Source organism: Bos indicus, chromosome 4 (assembly GCF_029378745.1).
Source record: "Bos indicus isolate NIAB-ARS_2022 breed Sahiwal x Tharparkar chromosome 4, NIAB-ARS_B.indTharparkar_mat_pri_1.0, whole genome shotgun sequence".
In the NCBI taxonomy this organism is placed as follows: Eukaryota; Metazoa; Chordata; class Mammalia; order Artiodactyla; family Bovidae; genus Bos; species Bos indicus.
In genome coordinates, this window is record NC_091763.1 from 69,187,349 (window position 1) to 69,207,379 (window position 20,031).

At 52.3% G+C, this 20,031-nt stretch overlaps 2 protein-coding genes and 1 long non-coding RNA gene across 4 annotated transcripts; 2 read left to right on the forward strand and 1 right to left on the reverse strand.

The window, feature by feature from the left end:
* The first annotated feature begins 1,209 nt into the window (after positions 1 to 1,209).
* Positions 1,210 to 5,239, forward strand: HOXA13 (homeobox A13). Its single transcript, XM_019959442.2, has 2 exons — positions 1,210 to 2,225; positions 2,945 to 5,239. The coding sequence occupies exons 1-2, from the start codon at positions 1,304 to 1,306 to the stop codon at positions 3,187 to 3,189; spliced, it is 1,167 nt and encodes a 388-aa protein (XP_019815001.2). The 5' UTR covers positions 1,210 to 1,303; the 3' UTR covers positions 3,190 to 5,239.
* Positions 5,240 to 12,164: 6,925 nt separating this feature from the next.
* Positions 12,165 to 15,862, reverse strand: LOC109557494 (uncharacterized). The gene is made up of 2 exons (XR_011566260.1): positions 15,774 to 15,862; positions 12,165 to 12,888 (listed from the first exon to the last, which is right to left on the reverse strand). It is a non-coding gene; the product is annotated as an uncharacterized lncRNA (long non-coding RNA).
* On the forward strand, positions 14,709 to 19,847 carry HOXA11 (homeobox A11). Of its 2 annotated transcripts, XM_019958845.2 has the most exons (3): positions 14,709 to 16,229; positions 16,400 to 16,955; positions 18,373 to 19,847. In XM_019958845.2, exons 1-3 carry the CDS (start codon positions 15,516 to 15,518, stop codon positions 18,603 to 18,605), a joined length of 1,503 nt encoding a protein of 500 aa, XP_019814404.2. In that variant the 5' UTR covers positions 14,709 to 15,515; the 3' UTR covers positions 18,606 to 19,847. The 2 variants fall into 2 exon arrangements, with proteins under 2 accessions (XP_019814404.2, XP_019814403.2); XM_019958844.2 differs by having other exon boundaries at positions 16,135 to 16,955.
* Positions 19,848 to 20,031: the final 184 nt, after the last annotated feature.

A 20,031-nucleotide genomic window follows, 5' to 3' on the forward strand; every position in this document is an offset into this window, starting at 1 on the left:
AAGGCTTCTTCAGCTGGTTCATGTACAGAGGAGGGCCAGGCATCCTCTCTGCCGGCTGGAGTCTGTGCTCTTCCCCAGTACTACCTGGGGAAGCTGGGGAGGGAGATGTGAAATGGCCCCAAAGAGTCTCTTTCTCTTGTCCCAAAACAGAGTGTGATAGAGAATGCCCAGGTGCCTGGAGAATCAGCTCCGGCCCAGGCTCTGTGAAGCCTCATTAAACCCCAGGAGAGAGTCCCAACTCAGCACCCAGCTGGGGCCTGTTCCTCTTAAACTCCTTCCAAGACAGGCCAGACTGGTTGGAGACAAGGGAGCACTGAAAAACGATGCTCAGAAATCGGTCTCTCCATCTCAAAGCTTCTGGAGGAAGAAGAGTTGCTACTGGGACAAAGTGAGGAACAAAGTCTGCATATAAACGTGTGAGTGTGGCACCAAAGTACACTTGGCTGTGTATGCGCTTATGTCCGTGTGTGATTGTGATGGGTCGTCCTGAGCCTATGGGCCTAAGGGCGAGTCTAGGAGATTGCCCACCAACACTGTGGACAGAGAAGGGGAGAAAGCTTCTACATGCAGTCCGAGCTTTCCAGTGTAATGTCCTGGGACTCATGAGCCAGGCGCATCCGCAAATGCCCCACCACGGCTCCCCGGAAAGAGCCAAATCGCGAAGCTGTCGAAGCCGACAGCCGAAAGCGCAAGTGTCGGTGCAGGCGTCTCGCCGCAGAAAGGGGTGCGGATACCTGTAAAGAAAACGGCGCCAGAGGCCCCAGGAAACACCCAGCCTGGTCTACGGCGCGATACTTTACCGTCCCCAGATGCCCGCAGATTTACCTGACCTGTCCCCACCGCCTCAGGTCGTCACCCAACATCTCGCCCTGTCCCCTCCCCGCCGTACGCCGCTCCGAGCCCCACTGGGAGACGGGAAGGGAAAGCGAACTGCGAGGAGGTCGCCGTTGCCTCCCCTCCCCGCCCGCCATGTCCTTCGCCCCCACCCTACCGCACCCCCCGCCTCTCCCCTGGGTGAATGGTGCGCGGCCGCGCTGCGGGCGCTGGCGCTGAGGACGGCGCGGGCGGCGGTGGGGACGGCGAGTGTACAGGGCAGAGCCGGGCTTGGAGCCGCCCGCTTTGCATACGCCGTGGGCGGAGCGGGAGGAAGGGGGGGCCGGGCCAATGGGCGGCCGCCTGGCGCGACCCCGCGGGGCGCGATCCGCCCCCCTCGCTCGGGCCCCGGCCCCGCGCCGCGCGCTCTTCACTTCTTGGGGGCTTTTTAAAACAGCGCCACTGGGGTCTTCTCCATGCGGCTCATGCTATGACAGCCTCCGTGCTCCTCCACCCCCGCTGGATCGAGCCCACCGTCATGTTTCTCTACGACAACGGCGGCGGCCTGGTGGCCGACGAGCTCAACAAGAACATGGAAGGGGCGGCGGCGGCGGCGGCGGCGGCGGCAGCGGCGGCGGCTGCTGGGGCCGGGGGCGGGGGCTTCCCCCACCCGGCGGCTGCGGCCGCGGGGGGCAACTTCTCGGTGGCGGCGGCGGCCGCGGCGGCGGCGGCGGCCGCGGCCAACCAGTGCCGCAACCTGATGGCGCACCCGGCGCCCCTGGCGCCCGGCGCCGCGGCCGCCTACAGCAGCGCGCCCGGGGAGGCGCCCCCGTCGGCCGCCGCCGCCGCTGCCGCCGCCGCCGCCGCTGCAGCAGCTGCGGCGGCGGCGTCGTCCTCAGGAGGACCGGGCCCCGCGGGCCCAGCAGGCGCCGAGGCCGCCAAGCAGTGCAGTCCCTGCTCGGCGGCGGCGCAGAGCTCGTCGGGGCCCGCAGCGCTGCCCTACGGCTATTTCGGCAGCGGCTACTATCCTTGCGCGCGCATGGGCCCGCACCCCAACGCCATCAAGTCGTGCGCGCAGCCCGCCTCGGCCGCCGCCGCCGCTGCCTTCGCGGACAAGTACATGGACACCGCCGGCCCCGCGGCCGAGGAGTTCAGCTCCCGCGCTAAGGAGTTCGCCTTCTACCACCAGGGCTACGCACCCGGGCCTTACCACCACCACCAGCCCGTGCCTGGCTACCTGGATATGCCGGTGGTGCCGGGCCTCGGGGGCCCCGGCGAGTCGCGCCACGAGCCCCTGGGTCTTCCCATGGAAAGCTACCAGCCCTGGGCGCTGCCCAACGGCTGGAACGGCCAAATGTACTGCCCCAAAGAGCAGGCGCAGCCTCCCCACCTCTGGAAGTCCACTCTGCCCGGTAAATGGCGCCCCCTTCTCAGCCCCGGTCCTCCGGTTCCGCCCCAGCTTCTCCTCCGCTCGCTCCTGGGTCACCCTCGTGCCCCTCTGCTCTCTCCCTGGCCTGTCCTAGTGGTGCTGCACCCCTGGGAGCCCGACCCTGGCAGGCTGGCTCTACCCTCACTGCCCTGGAGTTGGGCTGGTCCTGGCTCTCCCTGGGTGAGGGATGGCTGGGAAGAAGCTCGTGCGGACCCTCGCTGGCTTCCTTCGCCCTCTGCGCTCCGCCCTCGCCAGCCCCTGACATGGACTTTAAGGATGGGAAATTGACCTGGAAATGGTTTATCAAATTGCCCGTATTCATTCTCTCAAAAATGTCTTCAGTGTAGAAGCATCAAGTGTTGGGGCTTTGGCGACATAGAAAGGAATCAGGAATGGAAGTGTTGTCCCCTGAGCCTGGAGGCTAAGATTTGAGCCGCTGGGCCAGGAGATCAAGCGAAGCCCCGCCGCTGTGCGGGCAGAGTGGCCCAGGCTGGGGTAGTAATTGGATTTCGGCGATTTCATTTCAGTGCAGAACTTCCCATCCTCCCCACTGACCCTCCAGGTTTTGGCAGAAGGGCTGGATTGTACAGCGGTGGCAAAAGGCAGCCAGGCACTGCAAGGCGGTGGCTCAGAGAAAGCTGTCGCCTGTGTCCTGGCCTGGATCCGATCCCTCTTTAACTTGCCTTCTTCCCTATCTTCCAGACGTGGTCTCGCATCCTTCAGACGCCAGCTCCTACAGGCGGGGGAGAAAGAAGCGTGTCCCTTACACCAAAGTCCAATTAAAAGAACTCGAACGGGAATACGCTACAAACAAATTCATTACCAAGGACAAACGGAGGCGGATATCAGCCACGACGAATCTCTCGGAGCGACAGGTTACAATCTGGTTCCAGAACAGGAGGGTCAAAGAGAAAAAAGTTATCAACAAACTCAAGACCACTAGTTAATGGATTAAAAGTGGAGCTAAAGGGCAACTTGAAGAAATGCTTCAGAACTCGTTGCTTTGCTCAGATAATGGTTATAATGCTAATAATAATTGAAGAATGGGAAAGAGAAAGAGAGACACTGGCATTTTGCTTTTCTAAGGGGGATCTCTTTCTCCTGTGGAATCTACAACTCTTTTAAAACTTAAAGAAATGGTAAAGACTGCCAGTTCTCCCGCCAACTCCGACAGACCATTAAATGACAAACTCTAGAGTCAAACATCAGCCCCCCAAATACGCAATTTCAGATAAGTTTACCCTTTTACTGAAATCTTGTAAGTATTTATGTGACCGTTGTATTTTAGGACACTATGTTATGTGATAATGATCAATGATCGGAAAGTTGGTTACAAATGCAAGAGGCTGTTGTAAACATCTGCTTGTCTTCTGGGTCACCATTACCATCCCCTTTGCATGTTAAGTGACTGCTCAGGTAAATCTTAGTGAAATTCCTACCATTGTTGTATATTCTGCAAAACACGTCATGTATAGATTTAGAAAGGAAAGGAGAAGAAGGTACTGAAATAATGATCTTGGACTATTTACTATGAAGGGGCAAAGGGAGAGAAAGTTCTTCTGAGGATCGAGGATCGTTTGTCTTGGGAGTAAATACAACCATCGGAGTGAGCCTTTGAGGCCATAGGAGAACCCCGGGTTGGGAATGTCCTTCTGATAATAATTTTTAATTGCTTATGACAAGTTCTTTTTTGTGACATTTGGACAATATTTTCTGCTCCAATATAATCTACTTTTCAAAGGATTTGATACATTTAAAAATATTTAAAGCATCAGATAATTCACAGAATTCACTTTATGTCAGATCTTCTGAGAGGTCCCACCCTAACATGGTGGCCTTTGGTTTGAATACAATTAATGTTTCACGTAAATTGATATTTCCCAATATTTACAAACATTGGCTAGAGAAATAATTTTTTTTTTATTTTTAGAAAACTCAAAATGGAAATCCATTCCCCTAAAACATTTAGATGTTTACATTCTATATGTTTGATCTGTTAAGTATTTTTTCCTTGTTTGTTTGTGTTATGAGACTGCATTAGAAAGTTTAGGGGTTCATCTTCACAGCACATTTTTAATCAAGCAGTTATTTCAACCAGCACATTCATTTTGTTCATATTCACTATAAAATGCTATCTTGTAAATAAAGACATTCAGCACACTGTGAAAATGTATTTGTGCACCTGCTTTTCAAATATTTCTACTAAAAATAATAGTTTAAAAAAGCCTTAGACCTGTAGATAGTTGATATAGTGGTATTAATTATGTTAATAAAATAGACACTGTCATTAAAATCTGAAGGAAATAGTCATTATTTTCCTATGCTAAACATGCACTTCACAGAAAGAAAAGGAGCCGGTGGTTTGTCCTATACAAACCAAGGACCATTCTTTTCTATTATTATTCAGCTTTTTTTTTGCTACAAATTTTTTAAGCAAAGGGAGAAATCCCTCACAACTAAAATCCTAAAAATTTAGATAAGTGCTTTAAGAAGGTTAAAGTTTCAGGTATTCTGAAAAGAAGAGAAAAGAAAGGAGGAGGAGATAGTATAAATTCCCAGGCTCCCTGTGGAAAATGAAAACCAGTTGTTTAGTATCAGTGATGCCCAGGCTGTCGTATTTTAAAATCTGCTGTTGGGTCTGCATGTATCTGAAAGGGCAGGTTTTGATATTTGTTGAAATGACAGGACTAGGAAAGGCCTTAAACCTTGACCTTGATGAAAAAAGACAATTTGTGACCTTGACTTTTGACAGCTCATGAATTGGCCTCAGCTGGATTAGTAGATCAAGGGCGCCACCTCGCGTTGACAAGCTTCCTTGTAATTCTTCAGCTTCAAGGGAATCAAAAGGTCTTACCTCCTTGACTCCTTGTTTTAGAGATTTGGTACTCATTTCTTTGGCACCAGATGGAGCAAATTTGAATATATGTAAGTTATACATGTGCCTGTATATATGTGAATATATATCATATGTGTATACATGTATACATTTGCATATTACTGCTTGTGTGTGCTTGTATATATATTTGTAGAATCTGTACAGATAGAGTATCGTTAATTACTGATGACCCAAGATGGTGTAATTTAAGGTGATTTGAGTGTTGAGGTCCAAAATGTACCTTATATGATGAAGTTTTGCTCCTTTTCTTTAATGGCCGAGTTTGATTTGTATTCATAGCAGCTTCCCCTGCATCAGATTTCTGCAGATCTGCTTTAAAGCTGTACATTTTTGTTACAGTCTAAGAGGTGTTCTTAAATAACCTTTCTTTCTTGGCCCTCACCCTCCAAGGTGGTCTACCATCCTAACTAGAGCTGTAAGGGATCTATACGGTAAATAAAAAGTTTTAGATGCCTTGCTAACTCTAGAGCTCTAGAGTTACATTTCAGAAATTCAAAGAAACTCACCTCTTAAGAGGTCAGTATGGAGAGCTTAAAGATCTCATATCTATAAAATGACCATAATATGGATGCAGAAGGAGAGTTATCCTGGATAGCTCCGCGTCGAGTGCTGTGCCTGGGTGGTGTGCAATCTTATACTGATGTTTTCTAAGCTGCCATTTGATTTATGGAAGAAATATATACATTTAATATTAACAACCACCATCAAAACTATACTGACAATAACAATCATATTTACTACTTATTGACCCCTAATGACACATTGGATGCTGTATGTAGACTCATAACTAATACATATGTATGTTTCTATATTTAATATACACATAAGGTGATGTTTTTGTCAAAAACATGCTATGCTGCGCATATATGCATTGAAATGTTGGTGGAACCAAGATCTTTAGGATGCAAAATTTTGAGATGAGGTGAATTTTATCTTTATGTTAAGACAAAAGTAATTGTGAACTGAGTAATCTTATTCATCATTTTATGGAAAATAATATCAGTTGATAACAAAGTTGGCTGACGCCGACAGAAACCTCTCCAACCTGAAGACTTAGAACTCCTTTATAGATGGAGAATTATAGAAAGAATCTCTAAAGCTGTCTAAAAACAGCATGGTCTTGAAACGTACACATGGAATGGTCTTGTGAAGTGCAATCTAGTTTTGCTGCCCTGAGGATTTTCACTCCACTTGTGGAAACAAATGAAAATGGTGCTTCAAATCAACCTCCCCACATCTTGTTCTACAGCACTCCGTTTCTAAACGAGCTGCCACCAAGCCAAAGTAACAACTTTCTCCCAAAATGTTTAAAGTGGTGGAAAATCCCCTCAAAGCTGGATCAAACTGTGTGTTTACGAACAGCTCCAAAGGGGACTCTTCTGTTGATGGGGGATATTTTTCTTTAGATGTAAGAAATATTCTGAGCCTCAGGCCTAGGAAGAAGGCCAACAGCAGCTCTGCAGCAGGAATACCACCCTTTTCACAAGCCATCGCCACTGCAGGAACTCTGGGTAAAGTAGTTTTCTTTTTTTTCTCCCTTCAGTTTTTGAAATTAATGACAGAAGATATTTCAGAGGTTGTTTTTCTCTTTCTCTCTTTTCTGAAACAGTTATTGATAATGTTGATTTTTACCTTTTACTTAAAATTATCATGGATCTACCAGATAACCTGAAGTAAGCATGGAGTGTGATGGTTCCCTAATACCCAAAGAGCAATTAATCTAAACCTTTAGAAAATAGACATCCAGGAGGATGCCAGCCACCATATAGGAATAATAATGCCAGACACTGGGATAGTGTTGTTGAATCCCTGATTCAAGTATATTTCTTTTCCCCAAAAGGGATACCCTTTCAGAGTAAGAAATTATAATATGGAAACAGCTACACACCATTTCCATCTATCAAATTAACAATGATTTTTAATCCTGTAATGGACTGTCATGTTACCATTTTTTAAAATTGTAAATATGGGACTTAAAAAAAACTACTCTTTCCATCTGCTCTTAATACTGTCAAATTTATTAAGGTATTTTAAGTGGATGATTGTAAAGTGCCACTTTGCTTTTCACTACTATTTATGCCTGATACAGAGCTTAAGCCATCTATTTAAACTGGTTTTCTTTTTTTAACAGAAAACTAAAATTTTCAAGAAAGGGTGAGAATTATTCTTTTTAAAAATTCAACCTATTTGAGATATTTTCTTGAAACTTCGCGAGGCAGCGAAATTCAGCTGAGGATGATAACATATGTGTGCGGGTAGCTAATGACAGATTTCACCGTATAATATATGTGCGGATTACATCCTGCTGAGTGTGTTTGGAGGGTTTGGTGAGGGTGCGGGTTCTCGCTCCCGTCTGCGAATTCCCGAGTTTCTTTTGTAGCGGAGACGGAGCCTGCCCGGGACTGCTAAGCCCCAGACCGGGTGGGTTCAGAGGCGCCCTTCCGGATTTGCGAACTTCTATGGAGGAGACGCTAGGGGCTCGCTGATTTATGCGCATTCTTTTAAAGTTGATCGAATGTGTGTCAGCAGCCCAAGACCTGGAGAATCAGAGAAATGTGCAGCAAGTTGCTCACATCCCATTTTTCATAAGCAGAGATGTAGCGTTATCCAAGAGGCCTGGGGAGATTTATGCTTCGGTTTAGGACACGCACAAAATAATTAAGTTTTCATCCGCCAGGCCGCCGTGTAAATAACAGCCGGCTTCATTCTTTATGAAAATACCCACTTACTGATCGGCTGCTTCAATCCTAGCGCATCTACCTAGCGCCCGACCAATGTCTGAAAGGTGTTTGCTATTTTTAATTTGATTTTCAAGGGAAGGGGAAAAAAAAAAAGGCTGGCACAGAAAAACTCCGTGGAAGCAGCCAAGGCCTCGCCACAGTTGATTTCATTTCTGCCTGGCTCCGTCGCGCCGCCGAAGAGCTGGATCTACCGGGAAGCGGTCATCACGGCGAGGCCTTGGGGATGTGCGAACCTTGGCGAGCAGTCGCGCAGTGGCGCGGGGGCCGCCCCCTACCCCTCAGGGACCGAGGACGCGCGGGAGAGGCGCCGCAGCGGACCCGGGAAGCCACCCGATGCCGCGCCCCTCGTGGGCCGAGAAGGCTCAGAATTCTCCGCGCGTCGCTAGGAACACTCTCCTCAAAATGGAGGCGCAAAGCTTTAGAGAGCCTGCCTCTCCCAGACGGCCAGTGGCCGGAGGGGGCGTGCATGGGGACGCTAGCCGAGGTCAAGGCCCAGGCCCCCCAGTCCCGCGCGGCGCCCCGCAGCTGCAGGCTGACGTCACCGCCGCCCGCGCGGGCCTTCGCGGGTCTCGCTGGGCGTTATTTGATGCGGACAAACCGAGTCCAACGAAAGTCTTGGTGCGGGTCCCTCTTCTCCGCTCCCGCCCCTAACTCCCCACGAGAATAATCGGGTATTTAATCTCTCCCGGTCTTAATTCTTGGCAGCGTGGAAGGTGGTTTGCAACGGGAAATAAAACTTGACAGGAGCATTTGCTCTAAAAGGGGTTCTGAGACGGGCTTAAAAGAAACCGTGTTTTTCTCCACCAAATACTTCCGCTTTCTGAGCCCCGGCCTGATGGGTGGGGTGGGATCCGAGGGAACCCAGAGCGGGCCGGGCAGGTTGCGGACCCAGGCGGCCTAATTCGGGTCTCCCGCCCCGGGGCCGGAAAGCAGGCTCGGCCTCACTGCGCCGGGTGCCTCGGCCGCGCTGGACTCGGCTGTAGGTCCGGGGCCGCCCGCAGTCCGAGGCCAGGACGGGGCGCATGGGAGGTTGGCACGGGCAGGGGTCCGACTGGCCTGCAGAGTAGTACCCTGGCTCTGGCTGAGGGCGGCTGGGGCTAAGGGAGAGAAGAGGGCGCTGGGGTGGGAGGCGGTGGAGGGGGTTGGACTTAGACCGCTCGACTTAAGCTCCGAGCCTTTTGGCTCACGGGAGATAGGGACAAGAGCTCGCGAAGGCGATGGAGAGACCACTGCTGGGGGCTTTGTTCTGGCTGCGGATCTGAGGACAATGCACAAAATGGAGGGGGAAACCGGGTTGAGGGGCATGCGTGGGTGTCTGGGCTGCTATTGGGTGGGAGAGGTTGGAAACCTCAGAACCCCCCTCCTGTCAGCTTAGAGAGCGCTCTCCTCTCGCGCCATCGCCGTCTCCACGGCCAGGGCCGGTCGCCGCGAGAAGGCACAGGACACGCAACCGGCCGGCTGCAAGCGGGTTCTGATAACCGGAGATCGCGGACTGGAGGTAGCACTTTCCTGGTGATCAACTCCTTCGCCTCCAGCCATATTGAAGCGGAGTTCGCACAGCCAGAGGTGGCCCAGGCTCTGTTCCCGTCGAGTCCCGAAGAACTGAGCCCGCGGAGGCCTAGCCGGGGTGAGAGGCAAAACCTGCAAGCTCAGTAGAGTGGATGCGGCTGGATCTGAGTTCTGACCTCTGCGAGAGACAGGGAACCTGGCAGGGGCCACCAGGCCCGGTGGGCGGAGAATAGGATGGGGTAGCAAGGAGCCTGCTGGGAGCCTCTCCTGAGGCCCCTGAGGCCAGGTCTGCCCCCTCAGTACATGGCAGGCCTTTGGTGAGAACTTGCATGTGCTTCTTCTCCTGCCTAAAATATGGGCCACGAAGTGAGGTGCACTCTGCCAAAGGTAAAACTCTCTGACTCCCAGCCCGACCCCCCACAATCCCTTCACTGTGCTGAGGAGGGTGGGGGTCCCTTCCCTCTGTCCATTGCCTGCTTGCAGCAGGTCATGACTTCAGGCCTAGTGGTCAGTCACTTAAATCTGGTCCTCCTCTGAGCTTATTGCTCCAGATGAATCAAAGAGGCCTTGTAAATGACTGATTTTGTCTTTTTTTCACAGCATATAGAAAAGCAGGGCTTTATCCCTAGGGCTGCATGTGTGGAGCAGGGTCTTCAGGGGACAGTAGGCAGAAGGATTGTCTGTGAATAGGTACCATCACAGAACTGAGTATTAGGGCCCTTGGGGGAGACTCCTAGGGCAGAGTTTGAGGAGGCAGGGGCTAGCTCTTCTCCAGCCTGGAATATGAGCCATGGATTCAGGCTGAGTAGAACCAGAAGAGCCTGGGGGAACTTCCCTCAGTGGTAGCTGAAGCTTGGGGTATAGGAGCTTCCTGTGAGCCACAGCGATCAAGACTAAGACACGCTCCCACCCCCACCCCAGGACCAGAGCTGGCCTTTGGGTTGGGCTGCCCTCTGCCTTTTGTCCTCTTTATTACAGATACACTTGGCTGGGGAAACCCCGTTTGGGGCGAAGTTGCAGGGAGAATGGAAGGCCGACACTGAGAACCAGGGCTTTGCCCTTCAGCCCCCACCCCCTCATCTGTTCCCACTCAGTAGGGGAAAAAAATCTTTAATGAGTGCACAACAATAAAAATAAAAATAGTTCTTCTCAAAGGAAGTAACCCTCTTTCTCCCATCACTTTGGGACACACTAAACTAAATAGTAACCAGATTGCTTGGTTGTCTGAGACCCTCTGCTAAACCTGATGCCTCAGTAGCCACGGGAAGGATGTGGACTTCTTCAGATGTTTAAGGACCTTGGAGATTTAAACTGTGAGTCAGAAAAGAGTCAACTGTAAGTTCAAGTTCAAGGCATTACCTGTTCCTGTGCTTTAGGGAAGGGACGAAGAGCTTGGGGGAGGGGGGAACAGGTGCCTCTCCCAGCCAAGGAGATAAATTAACCCCCGCATCCATAGTGATAGAAGGAGGTCTCTTGATATTTTATTGAAGCCTCAGTGTCTCCTCTAGAGGGTGTCTTGAAATGTGATAAGTTGGCCATGATCTGCCAATAGACCATTTCTGAAGAACAAATTCTAGGAGATCTCCTGGGTTTTACCAAGGAAGACAGATGTGCCTCCAGGGTATTTCCCACTTGGACACAGAAAGCCCTCAAATGGGGACCTGGCCTCCAACCCTGTGAAGGGCTTGATAGCCATTTTCATCCTGGGTCCTCCAGCTGGCTCTTGCACCTGTGTGCAGTGTGCAAGGGTTGCCACAGTCATTGCTATGGTTTTCTAGAAACAGGTGTGACATTTGGGAACAGAGGACAGTAGGGGCTCAGGTCAGAACTAAAAAAAAAAAAAAGGTACCTTATGTGATCCACAAACAACCAGAGATCTTTGGGCGTGAATTGTGGTCTGTCAGGTGGGCCTTGCCCCCTCCCTGGCCAGCTGCCATCCAAGATTGCCAGGCCTAGAAAATCAGGAGCTGAGTTCCAAGAAGAGAAGAAGGGACTGTTGATGAGAGAGGAAGGGAGAGAAAAAGAGCCTGGTAGGGCCTTGGAATAGAATGTTCAGAAGAAGGAGGTGAGAGGTCCAATTCAGACCGCTGGTGGAGGCCTGAACTGGGAGAAGAGTCAGGAACCTAACCAGCTTCCAGAGAACCTGTGTTTTCTGAACCGAGTGCCCTCCAGTGGCACCTCAGCTCTGGCTCAGCATAGGGGAAGTATCAGAAGAGGCTAGAGGCCACAGAAAGGGAGACTTGGCTGGAAAGGGGCAGGGCAGGTGACTGGCAAGCAGGAGCCGCAGAGAGATAGAAACAGACGATGGTTAGAGAGGAAATGGAGTGAGCGGGCAGTCTGCTGTCGGCATTCATTTTAAGGGTTATGCACTGAGCAGTCTGAGGGGCTGCCAGTGCAGGTGCTGAGACTTTGCATTCTCAGATTCAGGGACAATGAGCCACTGCCAGAGTCCAAATCAGCCCCAAAGAGAGAAGGCAACGTAGGAGCATGATCAGTTAGGGATGAGAGGCCCAGAGTCTGGAGGCACTCCCTGCCCCCCAGTTCTATCCTCCCTTGGAGTGAACAGTTAGGCTGCCTATCAAGTGATGGTCCTTTCTGCTCATCTCCCTTGAATGACTATGCTGGAAATGATTCTCTGCCCACCCCCCCAACACACATGCACACACAGGATAACTCCGGTGAAAAGGCTCACTTTGCCCTGGTGCGCACTGACCATGCCAAGGCTACCCAGCTGCTTCCCAGGCCCCTTGGCTGCAAGAAGAAGGGGAGGCGGCAGTGCTGGGTAGATGCACCTGGACACACTTTATTCCCATATCCCGCCTGGGAAGAGGCGTGGAGTGGAGTGCAGAGCTCAAGAATCCCCAGCAAGGCACGCACTCAGCCCGCCTGCCGAGGAAGGTCTGGGAGGCGTTGCAGAATCCCCCAATCCCTGACTTTTAGGGCCAAATCAAATGAAGTTTGGAAAGACTTGGTCTGCTCTGCTGAGCAAAGTGCCTCGTTAGCTGTTTCCGCCTGACGAGGCTGGCTCGGGCGCCAGCCTTCTCCTGTCCGGGTGGCCATCTCCAAATGCTGCACTGGGAGTGACGGGCCGGCCCTGCTAGGGCTGCCTAGACCTTGAAGTTTGGAAAAACAAGAAGAGATTGAAATGGCTCCCTCCCTTCTCCGCAGACACACACGCACCGTCAGGCTGCCGCCACTTCCTGCCTTTGTTTTTCTTCCTCCAAAACATTTTCGGCCTCTCACATTAGCTGCCGTGGGGCTCCGGGTTGACGATAAAAGGAAATACACGCTGAAGAGTGTCCTGCACTGTGGAGCTTCTGAGAAAGAACAGCTCGTGGGAAATCAGTCTCCAGGGCCAATGTCACAGCCGTGCCCATCTTGGACTCCTCAAAAAAAAAAAAAAAAAAAAAAAACAACTCGCACTTGGCCTTCCAGGGCGGACTTATACCCCATCGGGTGTTCTCTCGAGCCGGGTGGGCTCAACTTGGCTGTTGGGCCTCCTGCAAAGTGGAAGAGTCAATTAGGCTCAGAGCAAAGTTAAAACCAAGGACCCAAAGCTCTGCCTCCCCAAGGTTTGGTCTGATCCTCAGAGCTGCGCCCACCTCCGAACACCTCCCCCCAAAAAAACATTCACAGCATGAGTATATTCCAGGCCAGAGGGGCAGAAGCAGGCAAAGCTGGGAACCGTGGACAGCATTGGGGTTCTGAGCACCCTCTCCTGTCCCTGCTGCAGAACTAAAAAGCATTCACCGCTCCAGGCAGTTTCCCTTCTTCTGGCATCAAAAGCTTTAATTCTCAACTATCTTCACAGCAGCGCCCCCACTTGCCCCCTTCCAGGCTGCAAGACCCTACCTGCACCCCGTTTCAGTTCTGCCAGCGGCTCCCAGAGCACCTTCCCTACCCCCTGCCTGTCCTCGGGAATTCGCCATTGTCTCCTGCAGACACCCATGGGATCCAGACTGACCAGCACCCTCTCAGCTCGGCTCTCAAGAAAGTGGGAGGCACTGGTTCTGTGGAAGAGAAAGTCCCTATACCGACTTTTCTGCGATGACCCCCCCCCCCCGCCCTCCCTGGCATCAAGGGGAAAACTGATCTAATTGGGAGAGGGGCTTGCAGCCAGGGTTGATAGCCTGGCGTCCCCCGCTGGCGGGCCACCGCAGCCGGTCTGCTCAGGCACAAGCTGAAGTTGACTGCCAACACTGCTATAAAACCCCAGGTCTGTCTAGAACTGTTTTCGGTTCTCCTAGACGCCCCCGGGCTCAATTATAGTCTTAAAAGCCCTAATACAAGTGCAAGAATTTGTTTGCCTTCACCCAGGGGCGGGGCAAGCCCTGCAGTGGTGGCGCCTTTGTTATGGCAAAGTCACTGAAACCCCTCAAGCATTCCTTTTGTTCGAGGGTCGGGGTGGCGGGGACTGGGTGGGCTGCTGGGAGAGAGTTGGAAAGAGCCAAAATCAGCCTGGGAATGACTTAAACACTGCTGTTTGAAAACCTCTCCTTCTCCCTTTTATATTCAGTCTTCAAGAAAGAAATGCTGTAGAGAAATAAATATTTTGCCTTGTTGGTCACCGATGGAAATAGAAGTTTTTGTTTTTTTTTTTTGCTGCAGGGCAATCCTGCAACTGTGATTCCCGGCTTTAGGAGGTCTCAAGCTACCCTTCCCAAACAACCTTCTTTCCCACCAGAGCTTCTCACTCACACCGATACTGCCCTCTGCACAAGCCACTGTGGACAAATATGTCAAGCTGAAGATGCACAAATAATTTTAAGTTCAGCTCTCAGGGATTCAAGGGGCATGGAAGTTCTTGCAGCAAATCCTGAATAAAGAGTTCATTAAACCAATGTGTCCCAGTAGTTTGATTTGTGATACGCAACCCCTGTAAAGGAGAGGGGTAGGAGCCACATAAACATGAATGCTAATAAATTAGTTTACTCCACTACAGAGTAATTACCTGATATTATTGATATTTACAGCGGGTATTCAAATGCAATGGTGGCCATCATTTGGAGAAAATACATAATGAGAAATTTCTTTTCCAGTGCAATACATGATTAGATTTGTTATTGAGTCAGTTACAGTCAGCTCAGCAATAAATAAATAAATCGATGTTGACACTTAAATACCAAAGATCTTAGAATTTATACTCTAAATCTCCCCAAGATATATAAATACCTTCAGCTATTTCCTGGATGGGGAAAGGGAAAAGGTTATCCTTTTTCATTTTTCAACTTTCCTTCAGCGGCATCCAGTTCCTTCCAAGAAGATAGATGTGGGGAGGCCTCAGAGCTGGGCCCCTCCCAGCTCTTGGCCCTGCCTGGCTGCTCTATGCCCTCCTCTTCTGCTTCTCCCGAATATTGTTCATTCAGTCCTGAAGGATGGCAAGCAGTTTTCACCATCTCAAGTTTCTGTCTTTCCTCTTCCCAAGAAACCTAGACTCATCCTAGCCGCCATGACCTCTGTATCTTTAGTTCAGACCTAGCCTTTTCAAAGCGTTCTTTTCATCCAAGGTGCTGGGAGTTTCGGAAGGACATCTCTTTTCTTTGGCATTGTGTCCCTTCCGTGGGATGAGTTGCAGGAAAGGCCTCGGTCCTTTTGAGTTTCTGCCCTGCACATCCCTGGCCCTCAAGCTTTGCAGAGGAAAGGAGGCGCGTTACCTCTTTCTCAGCCACGGCTCCCGGGCCCTCGCCCCCTGCTCATTGCCCCCAACTCTCCCTGCAGCTCTGGAGCTCAGATGTGGGCTCCGGAAAGGTGCAGCATACCCAGGAGTAGTCTCCTCGGATGTCAGCGCCTGTGAAGCCGCCCAAGGCTCGCCTCAACCGCATGGTTTCCCGAGTCCTCAGCTCCGGAAGACCCGGAGGGCGGATCAGTGCGCAGCGGCGCAGCCCCCGCGTCTCTGGCTCTGTTGAGTCCCTCCGAACCCCGGCAGACAGCGAGAAGGAGCGGGTTTCTTCAAGGGCAGGGCGTGGGGGTGAGGAGGCCGGCAGGGAGAATGAAAGGGAGGTGGATCCCGGGTGAGACGAAGGCCCTTCCGGGACCTGCGGATCCCTGACAAACCGCGGGGGAAGCCGCCCTGGTTGTTGGCGGTTTAGGGACGGAAGGCACTAAAGCGCTTCGGAAGTGACCATGAATGCGAGCGTGTAATCAAGTCACCGTGCAAATCGGGCAAGCCACGAGGCAGTCACATCCACGGCTGCGAACCCTGGCCCCGAAGGGGGTCCAGCCAGGATCGGAGGCAGAGGTGGTTTCCAGAGCAAGCCTGTGGGAGGGGGACAGCGCAGAAGGAGGTGCGAACGCGAGCCTCCTGGCGGATAGATTCCAAGACCACGCACGGGCCACGCAGCGACGAGCTCCCACCCGGCCACCCCCAGCCTGTGGCATCCCTCACCCAGGGAGAGGTGGGTGGCAGTTGAGCTCTCTCACCGCCCTCGGCGCACTCAAGGGCCAGCACCGTGCAGCTGAGCTCAAGCAATTGGCACGGGGTAGCACCCAGCCTCGCCGCGCGCCGGGAGGCCCCCCAGCCAACATGAGTTACACCGGCGATTACGTGCTTTCGGTGAGAACACCGAGTGACGATCTGTTGCTTCCCCTGAGGTGGCTACAAAGAAAGGAAGCCGGGGAGGGAGGGGGGGAAAAAAGGAAAGGGGAAAAAAAAAAAAAGACCGGACTCGCTCGCAGCTTGTCAATTTCAACATCGGGTCACATGACCAGCACCTCCCTGCTAAGGATGGGGATAGATTTCCACGTCAGCTTACGTCTCCAAATTTCTACTTCACGGATCCGCTTCAAAGAGGCAGCTGCAGTGGAGAATCATGTTAAGCTCGGCTACTGCGGAGAGCCCAAGGTAGCCCAATGATGGATTTTGATGAGCGTGGTCCCTGCTCCTCTAACATGTATTTGCCAAGTTGTACTTACTACGTCTCGGGTCCAGATTTCTCCAGCCTCCCTTCTTTTCTACCCCAGACCCCGTCTTCGCGCCCAATGACATACTCCTACTCTTCCAACCTGCCCCAGGTCCAACCCGTGCGCGAAGTGACCTTCAGAGAATACGCCATTGAGCCCGCCACTAAATGGCACCCCCGCGGCAATCTGGCCCACTGCTACTCCGCGGAGGAGCTCGTGCACAGAGACTGCCTGCAGGCGCCCAGCGCGGCCGGCGTGCCTGGCGACGTTCTGGCCAAGAGCTCGGCCAACGTCTACCACCACCCCACCCCCGCCGTCTCGTCCAATTTCTATAGCACCGTGGGCAGGAACGGCGTCCTGCCGCAGGCTTTCGACCAGTTTTTCGAGACGGCCTACGGCACCCCGGAAAACCTCGCCTCCTCCGACTACCCCGGGGACAAGAGCGCCGAGAAGGGGCCCCCGGCGGCCGCGGCGACCTCCGCGGCGGCGGCGGCGGCGGCGGCAGCGGCCACGGGCACGCCGGCAACTTCAAGTTCGGACAGCGGCGCCGGCGGCTGCCGGGAGGCGGCGGCGGCGGCGGAGGAAAAGGAGCGGCGGCGGCGCCCCGAGAGCAGCAGCAGCCCCGAGTCGTCTTCCGGCCACACTGAGGACAAGGCCGGCGGCTCCAGTACGTATAAAAGGCAGCGCGCCCTGCGCTTTATGAAAGGGGGAGTTGGAAATCTAGCGCAGCACCGCTGTTAAATTTTTATATGCTGTTTTATAAGCATATAAGGTTTATGAAGGGCCTTTAGGTTTCCCCCCAACAAAACTTTGTTATAAAAGGCGGGATCACGTGGCGAGTGCTGAAATTGGCCGTGAAATACCCACCGGCCAAGGCATGCCTACAAAAAAAACCCCCAAAAAACAAAAAACCTCCCTTTTCCCCTTTTTTTCCCTTCTCGGCTCCCAAGCCCAGCAGCTCGACCCCGCTCGGGGCCAGCTTGGGGCTGGGGAGCCGGAGGTGGGCGCCTGTAAATTCTCCCTGCAAGGGTTCGGGAGCCTTTGATAGCGAGGTAATCCGGAGATTTTTATAAAAGCCATGTGTTGCGCCGGGACTCCAGTCCCGGCCGGGATTCAAAGGCATTGCTGTTTAACGATGGCTCTAGGAGCGTGTTTAACAGATAAAATAGCCCGCTTAGCTCGAGCAATATATTAAAAGAAACAAATTAACCCAAAGTTGGCCTTTTTGTCCAAAGGAAGCCATTTTCCTTGGGCGCAGTGGCAATTACGTGTGCTGCCTTCTGTCCGACTGCATGTTACAATTGTTATTCAATCTGTCAAAAGCGGGTTTTTTCTTTACTTCTGGTGGCGTTTTATTGAAAGGGGTGCAAATCGAGCCTGCCCGCAGCTCTGGGAAACCCCTCTGTCCTCCAGCCTATCGGGGACAGCACCCCAGCCCTGCCAGAGCACCAGGATGGCTGGGTGGCCTTGGTCCTTAGGGAAGGCCCGGGGTAGGGGGCTTCCGCCACCCGCTCCCCACCCCGCGGAAGCCAGGGGGCTGGCCGGGGAGGCAGGAGCTGATGACCAGGACTTAGGCTGACAAAGACCCGGCAGCTGCCCCCAGATGTTAACGAGGGCCGAGTCCCGCCGAAGCCGGTAAAGTCTGGGGCTGGGGCCGCCTTTACTGCCTCGGGACTCGGCCGCCCAGGTGCTGGAAGGTGAAATGGTCGCGGGCGGCTGTTTGTTTAGTCTGGCCGGGCTGGAGGCAGCCAGCAACCCCCACTCGCTGCTTTGAAAGCGGTTTCCGCGGCACTAACTCGCCTGTTGCAGTGAGGAACCCTCCTTTCTGCTCCGGAGCAGAGTAAGCAGCTTCCCTGGGGGCCTATCTAGGGAGCTGGCTTTTATCCGGAGCTGAGCCTCCTCCCGCAGCCTCTCCCCCAGCCGGCAGTAAGAGCCTGAAGGCAGGGACCTAGTCGGGGGACCTTGCTTGGGCTTGAGGCAGGGCTTCCATTCCCTGAGGCCAGCCCTTTCCCTTCACTTGGGGCTCTGGGATGGATTGCAACCGTCACACCTGGCTCACTCCCTGCCTCTTTCGGCCTTCACAGGTGGCCAACGAACCCGAAAGAAGCGCTGCCCCTACACCAAGTACCAGATCCGGGAGCTAGAGCGCGAGTTCTTCTTCAGTGTGTACATCAACAAAGAGAAACGCCTGCAACTATCCCGCATGCTCAACCTCACCGACCGTCAGGTCAAAATCTGGTTTCAGAACAGAAGAATGAAGGAAAAAAAAATTAACAGAGACCGTTTACAGTACTACTCGGCCAATCCGCTTCTCTAAAGGCTCCAGCCAGCAGGACCTGGGTGGGGGGCTTCATACACAGGAGATTATATGCAGATTTTGCCCTTGACAAGGTCAAGGCACATGGTGACTTTTCAAGAAAGGAGATGTGCAAGAGAGGAAAGGCAATACATGGAGACAGCCTGGAAGGAGGCTGCCCGGTGGTGGTTAAGATTTCTAATGATTCAGAGAGTTGTGCATCAACGAGAATGAATGGTTTAGGGCCTCTGGTGGTTCACCTTTGAAGACTGCTAGAGCTATGGGCTGGGTGTGGTCTCCATCAGGGACTGGGCCCCCTTCCTGGCCCCCCAGGGAAAATGATCCCAACCCAGGACCCTCCACATGAAGCCTGGTCACCTCTAGGACCCCTGTGTCAAGATCGCCATACCCAATTCAGTTTGGGAAAAGGAGCAGAAGGAAAGGGGAGGATTCCTAGATGTCTGGATCGGGGCTGCTTTCCAAAGCTAATGTGAAAAATGACTGGATTAAGAGGTCGATGCAAGGTGGGAGAGAGCTGTTGATCCTTGAGGGGAAAACTAATCTACCATCCCAGGTGGCATCACTGGCTCTCCACTCTTCCTAGCCACTCACTGAACTGTCCTAGTCCCGAGCTTCTAGCAGTCGACTGCCTTCTGCAACCCACCTAGTTTTTCCTACCGACGAGGGTCTTCGTCTGGCCTGCCACTTTGGGCCTAAAGCCTGGTGGCAGAGCAGACCATTCCCTGAGGTGGAAGACATCAAAAAGCCCAGAGGCTGCACCCAGGCCGCTGGCCCCCGGATCCCTGCAGGAAATGCCTGTGGAGTGCGGCAATTTGGCAAAGTCTATGCCACACTTAATTCAAGCTTGGATTTGCTCAGTGAAGCGGTGGGCCTGGCCAGCAGTCCCCAGCTATGAGGGGCTTGAGTCCCCCAAACACCCAGTTTCCACGCCGCACTCTGCCCTTCGCCACCCCAGAACTGAGCTTGGAAGCTTTCGGTGACCTTCCAAGAGCTCAAGAGTGATTTGGAATTATTTTAAAAGATAAATATTATATTATATATATATATTTCCCTGCAAGAACCAAAGTGAATTTTAAAAGATGCAATGTAGAGGGGGGAAAAAGATGATGAAGAGAATATTTAAAGGCTCTATCTGTTTACAGTGTTCCACGGTTAAACTCACTCACTGCTAAAAATATTTGAATGTACGCTTCATACAGGGATGGTGTTCAAAAGACTTGTAAATAAAGGAACCATAACCTATTTTGTTTGATTTTTTTTTTTTTTTTTGCCATTAGTTGATTGCCTTTGGGGTATTGGAGGGGATGGGACAGGTGTTGGGAATGGTCTTTTTAATTTTTTTGCAATATTTGAAAAGCATTAGGGAGATACTCTGAGGTAGTTCAGCCAGTCAGGGTCTGGGGACCTCAGCTGAGAAAGGTAGACA

Coding starts and splice junctions, on each gene's coding strand:
- HOXA11 (XM_019958845.2), top strand. CDS start 15,516: ATGCGAGCGTGTAATCAAGTCACCGTGCAAATCGGGCAAGCCACGAGG. Junction 16,230..16,399: donor GCTACTGCGGAGAGCCCAAG/GTAGCCCAATGA, acceptor AACCTGCCCCAG/GTCCAACCCGTGCGCGAAGT. Junction 16,956..18,372: donor GGACAAGGCCGGCGGCTCCA/GTACGTATAAAA, acceptor CGGCCTTCACAG/GTGGCCAACGAACCCGAAAG.
- HOXA13 (XM_019959442.2), top strand. CDS start 1,304: ATGACAGCCTCCGTGCTCCTCCACCCCCGCTGGATCGAGCCCACCGTC. Junction 2,226..2,944: donor CTGGAAGTCCACTCTGCCCG/GTAAATGGCGCC, acceptor CCTATCTTCCAG/ACGTGGTCTCGCATCCTTCA.